At 31.8% G+C, this 22,003-nt stretch overlaps 1 protein-coding gene across 1 annotated transcript in view; it reads left to right on the forward strand.

The window, feature by feature from the left end:
* LOC136027674 (carbonic anhydrase 7-like) overlaps positions 1 to 22,003 on the forward strand; it is a 56,206-nt gene that overhangs the window by 5,750 nt on the left and 28,453 nt on the right. Inside the window, exon 2 of the mRNA XM_065705121.1 lies at positions 5,436 to 5,668. Within this exon, the coding sequence (XP_065561193.1) occupies positions 5,436 to 5,668 (233 nt within the window). The remainder of the gene's footprint in view (positions 1 to 5,435; positions 5,669 to 22,003) is intronic.

Here is a 22,003-nt window from a genome sequence, read left to right on the forward strand (position 1 = left end):
TAGTTTTTTTTTGTTTTTTACCTTTTTTTAGTTTTTTTAGTTTTTTTAGTTTTTTAGCTTTTTTAGTTTTTTTATTAGTTTTTATTTTTTTTTTAGTTTTTGCCTTTTTTTAGTTTTTTCAGTTTTTTTTAGTTTTTAGTTTTTTACCTTTTTTTAGTTTTTTTTTAGTTTTTTAGCTTTTTTAGTTTTTTTTCTTTTTAGTTTTTTTTGTAGTTTTTACCTTTTTTAGTTTTTTTTCTTCTTTTGTATTAGTGTGAAATAATTCAGACGTCATATGCGGACAAACACGACGTCACTCGACAGACAGACAGACAGACATAACCCACAAACAACTTATTTTTATATATATTTATTCATATTTCTTTAGTTTTCTTTTTCTCTTTTATTTTTCAGTTTTTTCCTTTTTTTTAGTTTTTTTCTTTTTTAGTTTTTAGTTTTTTTTAGTTTTTTACCTTTTTTTAGTTTTTTTAGTTTTTTTAGTTTTTTAGCTTTTTTAGTTTTTTTATTAGTTTTTATTTTTTTTTGTAGTTTTTGCCTTTTTTTATTTTTTTCAGTTTTTTTTTAGTTATTAGATTTTTACCTTTTTTTAGTTTTTTTTTAGTTTTTTAGCTTTTTTAGTTTTTTTTTTCTTTTTAGTTTTTTTTGTAGTTTTTACCTTTTTTAGTTTTTTTCTTCTTTTGTATTAGTGTGAAATAATTCAGACGTCATATGCGAACAAACATGACGTCACCTGATCCATCCACAGATCCACAGACAACTTATTTTTATATATATATATATATATATATATATATATATATATATATATATATATATATATATATATATATATATATATATATATATATATATATATATATTGCCAGAAGAAAGATCACGGATGCGTTTTTTTTCCAGGGGTTGTCTTATCGACCCTGTTTTTTATTTTTTTTAAAGTAGAATTGTGAGAAAGAGTCAAACCTTAGCAAAAAAAGCGAGGTGTTGAGGAGGGGACAACCCCTTTCATATACGGAATAATTTCTTTTCATTTTAATTTTTAATGTCGCGATTTACTTGCAGTTAAAAAACAACTTTTTTTATTTAATAACTTCTATGAAGAATGAATAAGTAGCACCTTCGAGCTGATTCGGGCAACTTATCCCACACAATATGACTTGCAATGGATTGCAAAAGGATTAAAATCTGACATTACATAAAGAGTAAAAGATACTTGAATATGATTTTTGGTATTGCGCAGACTATAATTATTCTGATCAGAGGTAAAAGATGGCGGAACACTTATGGGATAGGGAAGGTCACCGTGAAGCTGAAAAAAGTAAAACATCCACACGAAAGAATATATGGTAAAGAATTATGGTAAGAATGGATCAAGCAGTGAAAAAGAATTTTCAAAAGTGATCCAGGAAAAGTATGTTTAAGTTTCCTTAAAACACCGAGACTCCTGCATATCTTCATTTTAATCAAATCAATGTGACGTTTGAAAGACAAGTTTTCGTCAAGAAGAATGCCCAAATTATCGATCTTTAGATCTATGAATTATCCCATTAGGCTGATGAATTTCCAATATCTGGGGATGAATCTAAGAAACATGCGAAAACATCAGAAAACTGGACTTAGAAAAATTTAGGGTAAGATAATTAGCATTAAGCCATAAAATTACTCTCTCAAAGAAACTTTCAAAATTTAATGGAAACTCTGATTCGCAATGTCCAGAACTGCCAAGAGTGCTTTCATCAGCAAAACAAACAAGGACATCAGGCGATGGCAAACTATGGGCAAGGGAAGGCTTAGGATGACAAAGTTTACAGCAATTAATAAGTTTCTGTTTTTTTACTACATAAAAAAGTCATTTACATAAATCAAAAACAGCACAGGCCCTAAAACTGATCCGTGAGGGACGCCGAAATTCACTTGCGAGGGTGAACGGGAAAGTGGATCGACAGACATAGACTGAAACCAAGAAAATACATTACCCCTATTGCCAAAATGAGACATCTTCGATAGAAGAATTTTATGGATTGAGGAATCGAATGCCTTACGAATATCCAGGAATATAGCAGCCGGAATTAATCCCGAATCTAATGCAGAATGTATACAATTCAAAAACTGCTTCATACGAAAACCAAATTGAAAATCATGAAGAATTTTTTCGGAGAATTTTCCCACATAGTCTTTTCGAAGATTTTACTAAATATTGATAAAATAGATATTGGTCGATAATTTGCTGGATCATCTATTGGTACACCTTTATACAGACAATAATCCGAGCACGCTTGAGAGCATCCGGAAAAACGCCACATTTAAATGAAAGATTAACAAGTTTTGTTAGAGGCACAGCTATTGAACAAAAAATAGATTGAACTACCTTAGTAGGAATAAAATCTGGCCCAGACGAGGACGAGTTTTTCAGGCCATTAACAGTTTTGCTAATTTTACTTACTGTTACTGGCTCTAAAAATATAGAATTAACATAAAACGGCCCGAGGTAAGATCTAAAGTCCGGCTTAGGCCGAGATAAAGAAACTGTGAAAGCAATACTCTTACCAATACTTGTGAAGAATGAAGTGAATGCCTCTTGAACATTAAGCTCGTCCTCTACAGCTTCATCACCAATGACCAGGCTCATAGGTAAAGAGCTAGATTAAGTACTGGCTTTGAGCGCAGAATTTTTTACGTTTCAAGCCTTACGAATATCAGTGCCACACGAATCAAAATTATTTAGATAATAGAGAGATTTGGTTTTCCTACACAAGAAATTATATATATATCCCGGTAAATCTTGAACTGACAAAGACGAATAGCACTTGCTGAAAGTGTAGCGCATTTTCTAAGCCCTCCAGATATTATTTTTTCTTCTCCAGCTTTTGAGAAGTCCGGATAAGAATTTACCGGATTTAAAATTTACATTTACCGCTATTGTGATCCCTTATGGGCAAAAATTGAGGTTTCGTGACACAAAGCGACGCAAAACATCACTTTTCCATTGTTTAACCAGATGGGTGGCTCTAAGTCTTCTCTTTAAGGTTTTAGACCATGAGGTCTTAGACATGAGGGGGGGTGACCCCTCTCATGTATGTAACAATTTCTGTTCGTTTTAAGTTTTTATGTTCCTCCTTACTTTCAGTTGAAGAAACTTGTTTCTTAATTTAATTTCGAGAAGGCTCAAAACATAAAAGTTTATGCTTTTAGAGCGTGGAAAGTTCATTGAATACCTTAGAATTTTAATTCTCGTAGATTTGATGCTTGGTGCCGTGAGGTGACAGAAAACTCAACTTTATTTGGGTAGGATCTCTTTTATTGCTTAAAAAGGGCTCTAGATATCGTAATTTCCTTTCAAATGATTCCTCTTCCAAAATTTTACAGCGACTGCTTCGATACGATCATATTTAGATTAAAAAAGAAACATATCAGTACTTCCCAAGGAAAAAAGAGATTTTAGATCATAACGATCACAACGATCATACTTGGGTAAAAAAGAGAGACACATCAGTACTTCCCGTGAAAAAAAAAGAGATTTTCTTTGTCATTCAAGATGAGGTGCTCCAATTTTCCTGAATGTGATTTTCAATCATGTTGATTCTAAAAATACGCTTTTGGATTTTGTTCGACGTCGTTTTCGATGGGTTCGGGTTTCACTTATGGAATTTCCTTCAATTTGTTTTGCAGTGAACGTTTACTATACAGATTAATCGAAAAATTAGTTACTGTTCCTGGCTCAGTGTTAAATAATAACATTTTACTTGACAATTTTGTTAAGCATGTATCGGTTAGTAGAGGCCGTCGTTTGGTCTTTACCAGATTGTAGCTATTTCTACAGCAGTAATTAGGCATCTGTAAGTTTGGCATATAGAATTATGCTTTTTTAGGCTAACTCACGATGGATCAGGAAACTATGGGATTTTTGCATATTGCTTGTAAATAAGGCCTCCTTAAGTCCATCATTTGAGCTTTTGCTTCTGAGCAAAACAGGGGTTTAGAGACTATTTTACTTGGGTCACTTTCGGCTAAATAAAAAAAAAATCTAGAATTAAGCCCTTTTTGGACTAACTCAAGTCGAATCAATATATTCTGGTATTTTTATAGTAGGTTTGTAAATTTGGGCTTGTTTAAGTTCATCATTTGAGTTTTTACTTTTTGAGCAAAACGGTAATAAATATTTGTAAAACTAGACACAAGTTGTTAATCAAAAGCTCATATGCTAAACAAAAAAAAAATCAATGGCTTTTTCTTAAGCTAAAATATTCGTTTCACTTTTTGGGACTGGAAATTAGTATCAGAGCTGAAAGCTAGTAAAATCTTAGGATTACCCTATAGTTCAACAAATTCACAAGTTTTTTTTGTGACTTTTCAACCAGTGGAAAGACAATAAATTAGGGCTATATTAGTTCATTCTTGAGTTCTTAATTCTAAGCAAATCAGTCATTGCCAATTGTAGACAAAGCCAAGACAGATTGTCCAATTAAGTGGGCATCAAGTCAAGGTTAATTTTACCCCTTTGATTGCCGTTGTTACTGTCTCCCACTTATGCCACTTAGGTAATTTTTCATCAGAAGCTTATAAACTCGACGATAGAAAATCAAAACTAAAGCGATAATATTTATTTTTACTTTTTTCGGCAAACAACTCCACAAGCTTATTTATATCTAGTTCTAATAACTGAATGAAAATTATTTTGGAAATAACTCTACCTATTGATGGAAAATAAAATTTAAAATTGATGTAGGCTGCCTATTAAACGTTGCCTAATTTCTACTGTTTGAAAAAAAGGGACAAGCTCTTCATCGTTTGGTATGAAAACACCAATGTCTTTGTTTGCAATGTTTCTGCAAAAACATTAATAACTGAAGGAAATTTATTTTGGAAAATCCTCAACTAATTGAATAAAAATAAAACTTAAAACTGATATGGGATTCCTCGTTATTGTTTTTTTTCATCAAACTTGTGTTCTTCAGTATTTTCTTACGGCTTTTACGATGAGTGCATAAATTCTAACAGTTGTCCATTGATAAATTGTAATAATTTTCCATTAATTGCCTATTTCTACTCGTTGAACAACTTGAACCCATTTCTTCTTACTTTAATGTGAAAACTTTAGAAATGATGTTGAAAAAAATCTGCAATTGGACTGCAATATTTCATTTAATATCGCAAAGGATGTTCTTGTTCTTCATTCCCATCAGAAATGATATTCATATAAAATCAAGATATAAATTCTTGAGTGCTACCATCAAGACCGGTTCCAGAAGTTGTGGGGGTTAAGGGGTTACAGGCCCCTCCAAAATGTTTGTCCGACTCGTAAAAACATTACAAAATGTATATAAAATGTGTTATATCCAATATCTTGTTTTTTGTGCCCCCCCCCAACAAAAATGCTAGATACAGCCCTGGATATCATGCTACAACATGCAGTCCAATGAATGCTTTTATATTTTTAGATGCTCATCGCGACCTTCCTTTGCACCACGCTTCTATTTATTGATCCAGTTGTTAGTTTCTTTTTGCCACTACAACCTTCCGTTACGATATTAACAGACAAGAAACAACTTACCACAACAGTTACGCCAGTTTGTTATGAATTAGCAGATGATTTCCGTATTTGTGACAGAAAAGCAAAACAATATGGATATAAATCGTTTTATAATAGTAGGTTTCTGGCCTACAATCCATCGTAAGTCTTTCTTATTTATATTGAGAACTTCATAATGTGTTGCATCAATACATAATTTTTCAGAATACTTTAGCACTAAAAAAATGGGGTTTAAAAGCAAGGTTAGTTTGAGATTAATAGTAATTTAAAGGAGGATGAAAAAACAAAAGCTGATGAGAACGGCTAAATTTTCTTATCAAATTGTATGAAAAAAAAGAAAAAAAGATGAACCAAAAATATACGTTAAAGTGGCCAATACATTCTTTTTTAAGTTTCTTAAGTTAAATTAACTATGCTGACAAAACACTATTTAGATTTAGTAAGATTACAAAACAATATTCAACGAAAACGGCAACTAGCCAAAGAAACTATTGATCTACTATCTGTATGAGCGAGCATTGATTGTATGTTTATGTATTTATTTTTTTTCGAAAATAAGTCCATATTGGAGTTATAACTCCATATGTTATAACTATAACTCCATATTTTCGAGAAAATTGGCATCCTGGGAATCTCTGGCCTAAAAAAACGATACATATATATATATATATATATATATATATATATATATATATATATATATATATATATATATATATATATATATATATATATATATATATATATATATATATATATATATATATATATATATATATATATATATATATATATATATATATATATATATATATATATATATATATATATATATATATATATATATATATATATATATATATATATATATATATATATATATATATATATATTCATATATATATATATGTATATATATATATATATATATATATATATATATATATATATATATATATATATATATATATATATATATATATATATATATATATATATATCTATATATATAAAAATAAGTTGTCTGTGGGTCTGTGGATCTGTGGATCAGGTGACGTCATGTTTGTTCGCATATGACGTCTGAATTATTTCACACTAATACAAAAGAAGAAAAAAACTAAAAAAGGTAAAAACTACAAAAAAAAACTAAAAAGAAAAAAAACTAAAAAAGCTAAAAAACTAAAAAAAAACTAAAAAAAGGTAAAAATCTAATAACTAAAAAAAAACTGAAAAAAATAAAAAAAGGCAAAAACTACAAAAAAAATAAAAACTAATAAAAAAACTAAAAAAGCTAAAAAACTAAAAAAACTAAAAAAACTAAAAAAGGTAAAAAACTAAAAAAAAACTAAAAACTAAAAAAGAAAAAAACTAAAAAAAAGGAAAAAACTGAAAAATAAAAGAGAAAAAGAAAACTAAAAAAATATGAATAAATATATATAAAAATAAGTTGTTTGTGGGTTATGTCTGTCTGTCTGTCTGTCGAGTGACGTCGTGTTTGTCCGCATATGACGTCTGAATTATTTCACACTAATACAAAAGAAGAAAAAAAACTAAAAAAGCTAAAAAACTAAAAAAAACTAAAAAAAGGTAAAAAACTAAAAACTAAAAAAACTGAAAAAACTAAAAAAAGGCAAAAACTAAAAAAAACTAAAAACTAATAAAAAAACTAAAAAAGCTAAAAAACTAAAAAAACTAAAAGAAGGTAAAAAACAAAAAAAAAACTAAAAACTAAAAAAGAAAAAACTAAAAAAAGGGAAAAAACTGAAAAATAAGAGAAAAAGAAAACTAAAAAAATATTAATAAATATAAAAAATATAAATGTAAATATAATATAAATTAGCAATCAACAAAGCACCGAGACACAATTGACGACCGGGACACAGGGAGTATAAATGACGACCAGGACATAAGTAAAAAAAAAACTAAAAAAATGGTAAAAACTACAAAAAAACTAAAAACTAATAAAAAAACTAAAAAATCGAAAAATCTAAATAAACTAAAAAAGAAAAAAAAGAAAAAATGAAAAAAATAAAGGAGAAAAACAAAACTAAAAAACGAATGTATATACAGACCGGGACACCGGGATACAAATGACGACCGGGACACAGGGAATATAAATGACAACCGGGACACAGGGACACAACTACAATGGGGACGCCGGGGGGGCACAGGGGGATATAAATGACGACCGGGACACCGGGACACAAGGAATATAAATGACGCCCGGGACACTCAAAGAGAAATCACAGACTGGAACACCGGGACACAAATGACGACCGGGACACAGGGAATATAAATGACGACCGGGACACAGGGACATAACTACAAAGGGGACGCCGGGGTGCACAGGGGGATATATAAATGACGATGGCGACTCAGGGAATGGTCGATTAGCAATCACCATCAACAAAGCTCAAGGGCAATCATTAGAATCATGAGGTATAGATCTGAATACGGATTGTTTTCCCATGGACCATTATATGTTGCATGTTCAAGAGTCGGTAAACCTGACAATCTATTTATATGCACAGACAATGGGACAGCAAAGAATGTTGTATATTCGCAAGTTTTACGTAGTTAAAAACATATATATATATATATATATATATATATATATATATATATATATATATATATATATATATATATATATATATATATATATATATATATATATATATATATATATATATATATATATATATCTATCTATATTCACAGGTGGGACATAGGGACACAACTACAATGGCGCGTAACTAATATGGCGCGTAACGACTTACGCGCGTGGGGGGGTTGGTGGTTGGCAAAGCGCCCCCACCAACTAGGTGTTGGGGTGGCGCGAAGCACCACCCCAACAGCTAGTTTATATATATATATAATATACATATATATATATATATATATATATATATATATATATATATATATATATATATATATATATATATATATATATATATATATATATAGAGTATGAGAAAATTCGTAAAAACCTCAATTTTGGGAAAAAATATGTAAGTGACTTCATGTTTATGTGTACATTTGAAAAGTATAAATCTATCATATTTGCCTGAGTAGTGGTTGTATCGTTTTCAGTGCCTCTGATGCAGGCAAAATTACACAAGACGCAAATGATCGACAAGAAAAATCACAGGATTGACGTCATACTTATGAGTAAATTTCAAGAGAATAAATTGAATCATTCCCCTCCCCCACCCTAATAGTGAATGTATCAGCAATGAAGGTATTCCAGATCCGATAAGGTTCCTATCCCTACGAATGCAAGTCCTGAAACTTTTCTTAGAAAATTTTTCAAGACACATGTGCATGTTGCACAATAGGGAGGGGGTGTTTCCTAAGAGATGCTGATGCTTGTTAAAAAATAGAAGTTTCGTGATTTGTTAAATTTATTGAGGGTAATGTAATTTTGCGTAACTTGTTTGATCTTAAGAATCTCTTTAGTATTATTTAAGTATTGGAAGAATAAACATCTACATCTTATTTTTTTTAAATTGAATAGTGAATATTCCTAGAAAGCGTGTGTACATGATAGCGTTATAGTAGCATTGAATGCCAAGAATTCGAAATATTTGAATTATGAAATTAGTGCTAATGGTAACACTATTGGATATGTAAGAGTGTATCGTCATGACAATAAGGAGTTAAAATTCTTTAGAGTACCGAGAAAGTTCAAATGTTATAGAGATAGATATACGCGAGTAGCTTTTCCAGAGATGATAGTGTTCAAAGAAAACGCAAACATAAAACTTTTAGTTGATGACCAAGGCCAGTATCTTGCTGATGCTGCTAATAACATGTTACCCATTGAAAGATCCTATTACCATCCTACTCCTCTTACCATTAAGGTAAAGGTAAAAAGAAGAAAAGCATACTCATCTAGCATTATCATGCAATATATCTTGTCTAGGTGCTGGAACTACAACCTATGTAAAAATAATGTTGTAATAGATAGGTGAAACCGCAAGTAAATGGAAAAGGGCACTAACAAAAATCATCATCAAAGAGATTAAACTTGAATTGATAAAAAAAACTATGCAAACATTACTAGTGTCAATGATAATTTACCGACGGTTACATTCATTTAAACACTAATCAATCTAAAAATAAGGAGTGAGCTTGTTACTAGCGATACAAATCTTCATACACTGTTTGTATATAATCGGTAGTGAGAGTGCCAAGATTGAAAATGGCCGAAATTAAGAAAAAAGTCATACAGAATCTCTTCAACTTTTCAACTCTTCAAGAGTTGTCTTTTCAAAGGGAAATATTTTCTCAAAGAATGGTTAACGATACAATTAGCATTGATTCTCCATCTTTGGACTATTCTTTAAAACTTTTACCTCATGGTGTAGATGCATTTACTCAATCTATTGACATATTAATTGAGACAAAAGAAAATGACATTGCGGTTTAGCTTTTAACCATGAGTTAGAAATTTTTCTTTCCTGTTTTGTTCAAAAATCCTGTTTAAAAAAGTTCAATAAATTCGATGTGTGACTAAAATAGATTGCTCCTCCTCCTAGAAGACATTTATTTTATTGATCACAAGTCAGTTTTCTAGAAGTGAGACATTCAATATTGACGAAATTGCTTTACACATGTCCACTATGTTTGTATATATTGGGCAGCTTCTCATCCTGTGAGAGCGTTACTACAATTAATGACCATAATGAAAAGTATAGATTGTGTAATCCATGTAAATTGCATAGAGGATAAGCAGTACAAATTAATGACTGTAATTCCTGGTTACGAGAAATTTGTGACTCGCACCCTTGAGGTTTCCTACAGTCACGTTGTCACTATGATAAATGTAGTTGATGGCAAAGTAATTACCCTGGTATGGTTGTAAAAACCCTTAAATGTGATTTCAGTTTATTTTTAAGAGACTAATACAATCGTAGTTTTAAATTATTTTGAGAGGAAGAACCTGGTCTAACTTCAATTGCTGGAATAAAAAGAGAGTCTGGCTTTTACGACATCGCTGTGAAGACACCGGCTAGTATGATTATAAAACTATTGATTTTTATTCTGCTGTTACAGAAATTAATTGTTTATATGAGAATGTCGTATGTGATAAGTAAATTGAAACAGGTGAATTTTATGATATGAATCGAAATAGTATTGTTGGCTTTACGAAGAGAAATAATAAAAATGAAGTTACACTTATTGTAGAAGATGTGACCCTGACTTTGTATGCCAAGATGAATAAAACTTGAATCCTAACACACTACCACCACTTATAATTACCAATGGTCACCTATACGTGGAAGAAGAAATCTAAAGGACTTAGAGTTTTATATATGTAAGTTTTATTCAGAAACAAATTCACAAAAAATTATAAATGATTTCACTGAAATTCATATAATACGAGTAGAAAAGAGTATTTTCAACTAGAAAGTCATTCAATCGAGGATTGTCTACATAAGTCCTGAGAAATTCACTGTAAGTATATCCACGCCATCGAAAATTAAAATATAAATAGTACATGAAAACTACAGCTTTTGGTTGATAAATATTTTACTCGCTTCCTTTTTTGAATAATATATTTTCCACTTTGCTCTAGAAATTTTTTCAGGTTAGGTGTGTAGAAAGCAAATGGTAGGCCAAGAGGATCAAAATTCAATATTCTTCACCTTTTGAAAGTTGCTTAGACAATATGCCGTCCTTACACTTGAGTGGCTACTATTAACAATGATAAGGGCATCGTTAACGCTTTGAATATGGTCAAAAAAATCCGGAGAATGCAATAGGATATGCAATTGGACATGTTAGGGTTCAATTTGAATACATTTATCATTTTATTTGTGTTTTGGTTCCAAGTCTAGTAGAACAAACAATCAGGGGTAATTTCTCAATAGGTTTCAAATTGGTTTAGCGAGATTAATTCTGTACTCTCCTCCAATGGTTCGGCAAATGTACACTCTGAACGTACTCTGCCCGTTTGGATTTATCTTGTTTACGAGACAATCTTGTTTACCAGACAAATCCAACACAATGATACCATGAGTTTTTAAAATATTTCTTCTGTTTTATCATTTTGAATTCTCGATCTAGGGATTGCATTTTAAATTCATATAGTATCCTTTAGGATTTATCAAAGGATACATTATAAAGTGGAATTCAATTTACTTTAAATACAAGAGATGAAAGTCCAAACATTCCAAATTTATGTGGGGAATTTTTTCATGATCCTATGGCACTAGCACCTTTTACAAAAGCCAAAGCGAGTTTTAAAGCAATTTCACCAGTGATAAATGACGTATCGGTAGAGGTACGGGTACCCGTAACAACGAGTCGTTGATTCATGACTGTATGTAGAGCGAGCAGTTTGACATTATTTCAACTAGCCCTTAACTTCTCAATTCTGAAAGCAACATAATTCACAACTTGTTGTTTTTGAACATGAAATATTGCCGAGATGAGAGAGACAATTACATCAGGTGCAGTGCCAAGTACTGTTCGAAAAATAAAATTGGACGAAGTAAGTTATAGCTTTATGTTGATCTTAACATTGGGAGACAACCATTGAGATATATTAAATATCTCGGGATTTATTTCCCAACCAAGTTTAAATCTTTAGTTGTCACATCTCAAAGTATATTGCTAGTGTCAGTGTCCGTATCAAACAGTTCGTGGTAACGAACTGTAGTAAGGAGCGACCCGGCTCAATAGTAACCAAAACTCTAAAAAATTGAATTTTGATATCAATAGCTACATCAAAAGAATCGTATTTTAATGCTGATTTTAAATATATAAGTTTCATCAAGTTTACTCTTACCCATCAACAGTTACGAGCCTGAGAAAATTTGCCTTATTTAAGAAAATAGGGAGAAACACCCCCTAAACGTCAAGGGATCTTAACGAAAATGACACCATCAGATTCAGCGTATGAGAGAACCCTACTATAGAAGTTTCAAGCTCCTATCTACAAAAATGTGGAATTTTGTATTTTTTGCCAGAAGACAAATCACAGGTGCGTGTTTATTTGTTTGTTTGTTGTTTTTTTTTCCCAGGGGTCATCGTATCCACCAAGTGGTCCTAGAATGTCGCAAGAAGGCTCATTCTAACGGAAATGAAAAGTTCTAGTGCCCTTTTTAAATGACCAAAAAAATTGGAGGGCATCTAGGCCCCCTCCCACGCTCATTTGTTTCCCAAAGTCAAAGGATCAAAACTTTGAGATAGCCATTTTGTTCAGCATAGTCGAAAACCATAATAACTATGTCTTTGGGGATGACAAACTCCTCCACAATTCCTGGGGGAGGGGCTGCAAGTTACAAACTTTGACCAGTGTTTACATATAGTAATGGTTATTGGGAAGTGTACAGACGTTTTCAGGGGGATTTTATTTTGTTTGGGGGTGGGGCTGACGAGAGGGGGCTATGTTGGAGGATCTTTCCTTGGAGGAATCTGTCATGGGGGAAGAAAAATTCAATGAAAAGGGCGCAGGATTCTCTAGCAATACTATAAGAAAACAATGAAAAATAAACATGAAAACGTTTTTTCAAATGAAAGGAAGAAGTAGCATTGAAACTTAAAACGAACAGAGATAATTACGCATATGAGGGGTTCTAAAAATACATTAGCATAAAGAGCGAGGTATTTAGGAAGAGATAAATACCTTGCTCTTTATGCTAAAGTATTTTTAGTAATTTCAACTATTTATTCTACGGCCTTTCTGATTCAGGGGTCATTCTTAAAGAATTGGGACAAAACTTACGATTTAGTGTAAAGAGCGAGGTATTAACGAGGGTACAAACCCCCTCGTATACATAATAAAAATATAAGGTTATGAAAGTTTGTTACGTAAGTTAATTCTTAAGTTACGTGTATTTTTTACTAATAAAAACGTTCATTAAAAATTAAAAGTTCTAGTTGCCTTTTTAAGTAACCGACAAATTGGAGGGCAGCTAGGCCTACTTCTCCACCCCTTATTTCCCAAAATCGTCTGATCAAAACTAAGAGAAAGCCATTTAGCCAAAAAAAGAATTAATATACCAATTTCATTTTAATAATTTATGTGCGGAGAGCCAAAACCAAGCATGCATTAATTAAAAAACGTTCAGAAATTAAATAAAAAAAAACTAATTTTTTTAGCCGAAAGTAAGGAGCGACATTAAAACTTAAAACGAACAGAAATTACTCCGTATATGAAATGGGTTGTCCCCTCCGCAATCCCTCGCTCTTTACGCTGAAGTCTGACTCTTTGCCACAATTTTACTTTTTAAAACAATTAAAAGCTTTAGCGTAAAGAGCGAGGGATTGCGGAGGGGACAACCCATTTCATATACGGAGTAATTTCTGTTCGTTTTAAGTTTTAATGTCGCTCCTTACTTTCGGCTAAAAAAAATTAGTTTTTTTTTATTTAATTACCGTCATATGCAATAGCCAAACCTCTGAATAGCTTAGAGGACATCGGAGTCATCAACATGAATTATAATATTTTGTACAATTTGAAAGATTGTTGCTTGTGTCTACCAGCTTTTCATTTATGTAGACACTGATTTGCCTAAGTTAATTGTGTTGTACACAATTTACATGGGAAAACCGCTCGGCTGTACTTGATTTTTCAAGATTAGATATTTTGACAATAACATGTAAGTCTATAAATATGGAAGTCAAATCTATGAAACAGTCTTCACTGGAGTAAATTTGAAAATAAACGTTTTCCGAAAGCGGTTGTTATGAATAAAATTGTTCATAGCAACGATGTTTTACACTCAAAACAATATTTTACGCATTGAAAAAATTTAGAAAAGAGGCTACTGATTTCTTACGTGGTAAATATGCTATTTCTAGGAAAAGAAATGCTTTTTCGATCAAACAATTTCTACTCTTGGTTTTTTTCTTCTTTGACAAGAGCGATGATTTTTGCTTCTGACCTGAGTTGATACTAATGAGTGATGAAGTTTTTCGTGCCCTTATCAGACCTTTTCCACTTGATCGTTATATCAGTCGCTCGACAAGGTATTGCACGTCTGGCCTGAGATTTTCTGAAACCGTTTCTTCAAAATCCTTCCCAGAATTCCAATCGTGTAGCGTAGAGAAGCAAAATCCACGGCTATTGGTGCAATATATTTTTGGCAAGGGGTGGTCGAGAGCGAAGCAACATAATAAAACAATTTCCGACACCGTAACTGGACACTGACAGACGACCCCTGTAATAGTCCAATCCATGAAAATCTATATGAGGACAAACAAAAATATTTTTCTATATGCCATCTCACTGAATTGGCCTGAAATATCATGCAAGTAGAGCCAAACCTTTTGTTATTGCTAGAGGACCGCCAAAATCACTTCTTAATGTTAACTTACAGCATTCCAAATACGAAGTGTTGACTGGATTGTATTGAATATGCTTCATATTGTAGTGGTGAATTTGTTCATGAGTAGTTTTTGGTTAAATAACACATATGAGGGGGAAATTGGTATTACAGACTCTCGATGTCCAAACAAAAGATGCATGAATTGTCAAATGAGAGACTGGGTGTATAGTCTGCGAAAATAACACGATCTATCCTGTTGATCATACCAGCGCTTCAATTCTTTATTATGTTTTGTTTAAACCAAGAACATCTCTAGATTATCATTGAGATGAACCATTTTGTTGTCAGTTATAGAGCTACTGTAAACCGTATCCTGTTCCATTGAATAGTTAAAATAGAATGCACCATTCTTACGAGCAGAAATTCTTCTATTGATTGTACGACACAAATTATTTATGCTACCATATTCCTTGTGTGGTAATGTGAAAAATTGGTATTCAGCCCAGTTAATTGATTTTATTCATTCTTCGGTAACAAGTGGCCATTGATGTGGTCTAACTTTTGTATTTTATGTAACATCCTTCCTCAGGATGTCATACGTATTTTGAAGCATACAATCAACAAGAGCAACTTCATACCTTCTCTCCAATTTGATGGTAGTGTAGATTTTTGTCAAAAAATTTCTTTTTTATTCAAGTTATGATAGAGGGGGTTAGAGACATCAGACATGAACGTAACATAAAAATCATTAGGCATTGTGTACGTCTTCAGAGGCAATCTAAGAATCAATATCAAAGTTTTATCCTAACCAACGAACAAGCAACTGTCTCTTACTGTTGTGCGTTCAACTCTTTAGTACCTTTTCAATCTGAAACATTCTATTGTTTCCAACTTTTTGCAAATAAAAAATGCCAAAAATCTCTTCATTTTTCATAGTGCGTAGATGATACGTTACAGGATTAGTTCTTAAGACTTTTGACACTTCAAAAAGTTCAGTGGGTCAAAATTAATTTCAGTTTTCAAAATATTACTTATTCAGTTGATTCGAACTGTATAATTTACATTAAATTTTTCTTTTTAATAACCTTTTCATATTAAAATTATTAAAGAAAATCTCAAGTGTAATATTAATGTGATGAACTTCTACAGGACTAAGACTGAACAAGGATCGATGAGGACGTTGGTTATAAATAACCATGATTTTATCTAAATCTTGAATAAAAACAACATTGTTTTTCAACGTAAAATATCTCGAGGATAAAAGTCGAACTGTTCTTATCAATCGCTCAGTCAATGCCGCCTCTTTCGTACTATGACTATGTTAGGGTGTTTTATTATACTTCAATAAAGCAATTTTTAAATTTGGATTAACAAGTTCACTTTCCCAATCTGTTTTGATATCTCTATATGAACTTGTTCAAAGATAGATTCAAGGGCTCCAGCAACTTTATGGCCTCTCTTTGAACGCAATGCAACCACATATGGATAGCAAATAGAACACTAAGCGAAAGTAAAAAAAAATTGATTGGACTGTTGTGGTGTCTTTGAATCTTGTCTAGAGTTAAAAGATCTGCCTGTAATGTCTACAGTTGGAAGAACGCTTTAGTTTTGCACTAATTACTGCCACGATCTCAATGATTTTAGTGAAGAGTGTATCTAAGTGCATTCTGTAAGTACTCTCTCGCAAAATTCATTTCAACTCCATTCACTCAGGCAAGTGTTGTGGGGAAACTTAAACTTCCCGCTTTACCCATATTTTCATAAGCACATTCAAAACTTGAGCTATTTTCAACATAAACCGGTGTGATTTGTCCGCTTCCCTTTTGCATACTAATAGGCAATGTGCTGATATTAAGAAGCCTTTTCTTGATACTTTTTAAATCATCAATCCCACTTGGCGTGCTAGTCTTTTCCAAAAATGATTTAAAAACATCGTTTGATATTTCCCTATATTCCGTTAATCGCTTTAAAATATTCCAAATAACAATTTTTGGACAATTTGATTTTTTAAGAAGATCATCAAATGATTCAAAATTCTTAGAATTTGCAATTATATCTGATACCAAAACAATTAAATTGTAATTCTTGCCGTGGGCTATATTACCACTTTTTTGTCATCTATTTGTACATGTTCATTTTCAGCAAGATTAGTCAAGTCTTTTACTTTGTTCACGATACGAATGCGGCATTAGTTCTACAATACTTGATAAAATTTTAGATAAATATTTTTCCTGTTTTGGTTGTGCTGGTGATAGTGGTGAATTTTGAGGTTGATCAATGAAATTTACTTTGAGTGGTCTTTCACGGTAGGGTTTATGCTTATCGACACGTCTAAGGACATTTTGAAGTAAAATATATTTTTCATAATCGGCAATTGTCTCATTGTCAATGAAGCTCATTGACATTCATTGAGGCGTCAGTTTATAAAGTTTTGTCATCAAGAGAATACTGTTTACAAGGCCCCTGATTATTGGCAGTAACAATGAAGAGTAACTATTACCCGCTTGAACAAGCCGTTTTCTTTTAAAATCGTTTCCTTTCTTTTTGCGAGATAAGGCACGTACAAGTGAACGATTTTGGTTTGTCCGGTACTTAACTACTTCTGGCAGTTGAATATTGCCTTCAGTTAGGTCCAAACAAAGATAAGATAGGAAGTTAATGAATTCTTAGTCATTGCCGTGTTGAGTATAACCTTCCTAAGTCGTAGTTTTGAATTACTTAGGAGAAAAAATAAATATATGTTTTCATTTAGTTTTTACCTTTTTTACTATTTACGGGTAGATAAGCAGTAATTTCATTGACCACAAGTATATCCTCAGTGTGCTTTGATTGAGATCCAATAGAATGTAACCATAAGATTTATTCGTAGTTTAATTGTACGCCGAGAGTAAAAATTTCAGTTTACCAGGATAAATTTGCTTATCTAAAGTTTTAAGAGAACTTAAATCGCGAACAATTTTATAGATATTAGAGTTATTACAATTCAAAGCAAAGGTTCTCATAAATTTACTCTGATGAAAGAGATTGTGGAGAACAACTGTTTCAGGAATTTTTTCGTGATGAGAACGGACCGCGAATAACCGTAACATCTCCTGAGACCATTCTTCAATGAATTCAACCAAATCATCAATAATCCACCCTAAGTTTGGTTCAATAATATTAAAAACGTCAAGTCCACGTATGAATTTTATGTCTGGTGGAAAAGTCTTTATTTTATCATAGGACTCTTGCCACACACTATAGCAGTAAAAGACATTTTTTGGATTTTCTAAAAACATTTTATAACGGTTAAGATTTCTTTTCGTTACAAGTGTTGTTTTGCCAGACACTGAAGGTCCACAAAGAAATGATCTGAATGGACTTTTGAATTGACACATGTTACTCTGCTCGTTGTTAAAATTAAACTAAACTAAGCTAGCCTCAATTTAATGAGTAGACACCAAAAAGACAAAAAATAAAGCTTTTTAAATATATAAATGAATACATTACAGGTTCACATAAAATGGGTACATGAATATATTTACATAGACAGTTTAAAACACTTTGACATTAAAATACACATAGAAAAGGGTTCAACCCGGAGGGGGTGCCCGGCCTGTAGACGAGCCGGCAGAAACGAGATTTACGTCAATTTATAGTATGATATTAAGCACTTTTTAAAACAATAATTCCGCCTTGTGCAAAAATAAATAAAAATAAATAAAGAAAAACAAAAATAACACTAAAAAACGCACTGCTGAGCAGAAAATTGTCAAGGATACGAACTGTTAGGATAGAGACTGTTGGGGTGAAAAAAAGAGGGGACCTTCCAGCAATTATTGGGCTTAGATAACTTCGAAGACCACACTGTCTTTCCATGACGAAAGTATAACCATTCAAAATAGGGATGAAACCTTTTAATCGACAGTGAAAAGATATAAAAAATTTTTAATGGATATTTTGAACGCATATACAGTGTTCATCATCATATAGTTTATTGCTCTTATTTTTTTTCAATGCAACAGCGGGAGCAAATCTCTTTGACCTTTTTGGTTCCGGTTCATTAGATTTATCCATGATATTACGTGGACAGAGGTCATGGTTCTTAAGTGAGGTGATATTTACTTTATTTGACCTCAGTAAATTACCATAAATTGAATTCAATCTAAATTCACCTGTATCTCTGTTTGTGAAATTATTCTTGAATATTTTTTTTTTTAATTTCGATTGTTTCCCTGAAAATATGCTTTAAACCTTTGTCCCTAGAAATTAAAGAAACATTTTTATACAAAGTAAAATGATTTGGATAATTATAAATATGTTCTGAAAGAGCCGACGTGAAATCTTAAGGTTTGGCATTTTGCTTTAAAGACGATGAAATAGAATTATGATGTTGTAGCAATCTCATTTTTAAATTCTGGTTAGTACGTCCCACATAAGAGCTTCCACAAGTACATGGGATTTTATAAGCCCAACTTTGTTTTGTATTATTACCTCTTAAAACTACCTTTAAGCCATTATTTTGTAAAATTCTTTTAAGTTTTTCACTCAATCCTGGAACATATGGTAGAGAACAAAAAACATCTTTCTTTTCTGTTTTTTCCAGAATACCGTTAGAAAATTCTAGAATTTTTTTTCTTCTTTTCGAAAAAGTCTAGTCAATTAACCAACCCGGATACTGGTTACTTATTAAAATTTCTTTTAACAACAACAATTCCTCCTCAATGACTTTGGAAAGCAAATTCTGACAATGCGGTCAGTTAAGGATATGATTAAACCAAATTTTTACTTGGCGAGCATGACCGGAGAAAAACGACAAAAATCTATTATTGTTAGAAGGTTTTCAGTAAATCTGAAAATCCAGACTATTTTCGTTTTTTAAAAGAAGAACATCCAGAAAAGGAAGTTTCTTATCCTCTTCTAATTTTATTGTAAATTTTAAGTCACCTCCCCAAAAATTAAGATGTTCTAAAAAACCTTTTAATTTCTCCTCCCCATAATTCCATACTTAAATTATGTCATCCATATATCTCTCCCAAAATTTGTGTTTTAAAAAATATGGATCTAAAGCTATTGCTTCAATATTTTCTACAAAACAATTTGCTAATAAAGGACTTAAAGGGCCGTCCAGGGGTAAACCATCTACTTGCTCGAAAAAAACCCTCTGAGTTGAAAAAAATTTGAGAACATGTTGCACAACCTAACTAAGTTCATAATTACACCGACCTCCAAAACTGTTTCACCACTAATTAAGTCCAAATTTCTTAACATCTTTCTTTCAAGAAGAATTTCTACGGCTTCTACATCAATGCTCGTATACAATGATACTATGTCAAAACTTGAAATTATAGAATTGGACGAAATCTCCACTTCTTTTATTTTTTTTACAAATTCTGACGAATTCTTTATGTAAGAAATTTGTGTCGACATGAGTGGTTTACATAATGATAATAACCACTTACTCAGAGTACTTGTTGGTGACTTTGTACTTGCAAAATTTGGTCTTAATGGCAGATTTGGCTTATGTATCTTTGGAAGTCCATATAATTTAGGGCACAAAGAACTTCTTGCTGAGAATTTGTAGAAAAGTTTAGGTGTAATTCTCCCTTCTTCCTTCAAACTCGTTAACTCATTCTTAAACTTCTTTGTGTAAGAGTCTGTCGGATCAAAAGCAAGTTTTTTGTACGTTTCTTCATCTTTCAGTAAAGAGTTTACGCTTTACTTAGATAACTTTATAAGAAACTTCCTTTTCTGGATGTTCTTCTTTTAAAAAATGAAAATAATCTGGATTTTAAGATTTACAGAAAAGCTACTAATTATAATAGGTTTTTGTCGTTTTTCTCTGGTCATGCTCGCCAAGTAAAAATTTGGTTTAATCATATCCTTAACTGACCGCATTTTTAGAATTTGCTCTCCAAAATTCATTGAGGAGGAATTATTGTTGTTAAAAGAAATTTTAATAAGAAACCAGTATCCGGGCTGGTTAATTGACCAGACTTTTTCTAAAAGAAGAAAAAAAAATTTCAGAATTTTCTAACGATATTCTGGAAACAACAGAAAAGAAAGATGTTTTTTGTTCTCTACCATATGTTCCAGGGTTGAGTGAAAAACTTAAAAAAAACAAAAAAATAATGGCTTAAAGGTAGCTTTAAGAGGTAGTAATACTTTGGCTAGTTTTTTAAGTTCTGGAAAGGATCGAACTTCCGTAGAGCAAGAAAGTGGGGTTTATATAATCCCATGTACTTGTGGAAGCTCTTATATGGGACGTACTAACCAGAATTTAAAAATGAGATTGCTACAACATCATTATTCTATTTCATCGTCTTTAAAGCAAAATGCCAAAATTGAAGATTTTTCGTCGGCTCTTTCGGAACATATTTATAATTATACCAATCATTTTATTTTGTTTGAAAATGTTTCTTTGATTTCTAGGGACCAAGGTATAAAGCAAGTTTTCAGGGAAACAATCGAAATTAAAAAAAAATATTCAAGAATAATTCCATAAACAGAGATACAGGTGAATTTGGATTGAATTCAATTTATGATAATTTACTGAGGGCAAATAGAGTAAATATCACCTCACCTAAGAGCTATGACCTCTTTCGACGGAATATGTCAGATAACCGAAAAGGTCAAAGAGATTTGCTTCCGCTGTTGCATGAAAAAAATAAGAGCATTAGGTATAAATTTTATTTGTTTTTATTGATGTCTTTTAGTTTTAATGCTGATGATGAACACTCTATGTGTGTTCGAAATATCCAGTTAAAAATTGTTGTATCTGTTCACTGTCGATTAAAAGGTTTCATCCCTATTTTGAACTGTTATACTTTCATTATTGGGCTTTCTCCAATCTGAGACGCAATCTGTACTCTGCACATACGTCTCAATCTTAACTAGGATAATGGCCGTGCGGTAGCACTCTCAAACCGTCTACGCGTACAAAGACTTTATCCGATATCGCTGACATGGCATTTTTTCAACTCTAACTGTGTAGTTCTGTATTTTAAAAGAGCGAATCACCATGAGCTTCACTCTGGGACTTAAATTATTCTCCACGCAGTTCCTATAAACAAGTCAAAGTTTTCCTTTACATTGTGTGAAGGCACCCCTTCGCAGACTTTTTTGATGTCCTCGTTTTGTATTTGCAAGCGGTACACTTTCTTATCTGCAGGCCCACAATTGGATATCAATTTGCACCCGTTTCGAATTTTAA

This window comes from Artemia franciscana, chromosome 5, assembly GCF_032884065.1.
Source record: "Artemia franciscana chromosome 5, ASM3288406v1, whole genome shotgun sequence".
Taxonomy (NCBI): Eukaryota; Metazoa; Arthropoda; class Branchiopoda; order Anostraca; family Artemiidae; genus Artemia; species Artemia franciscana.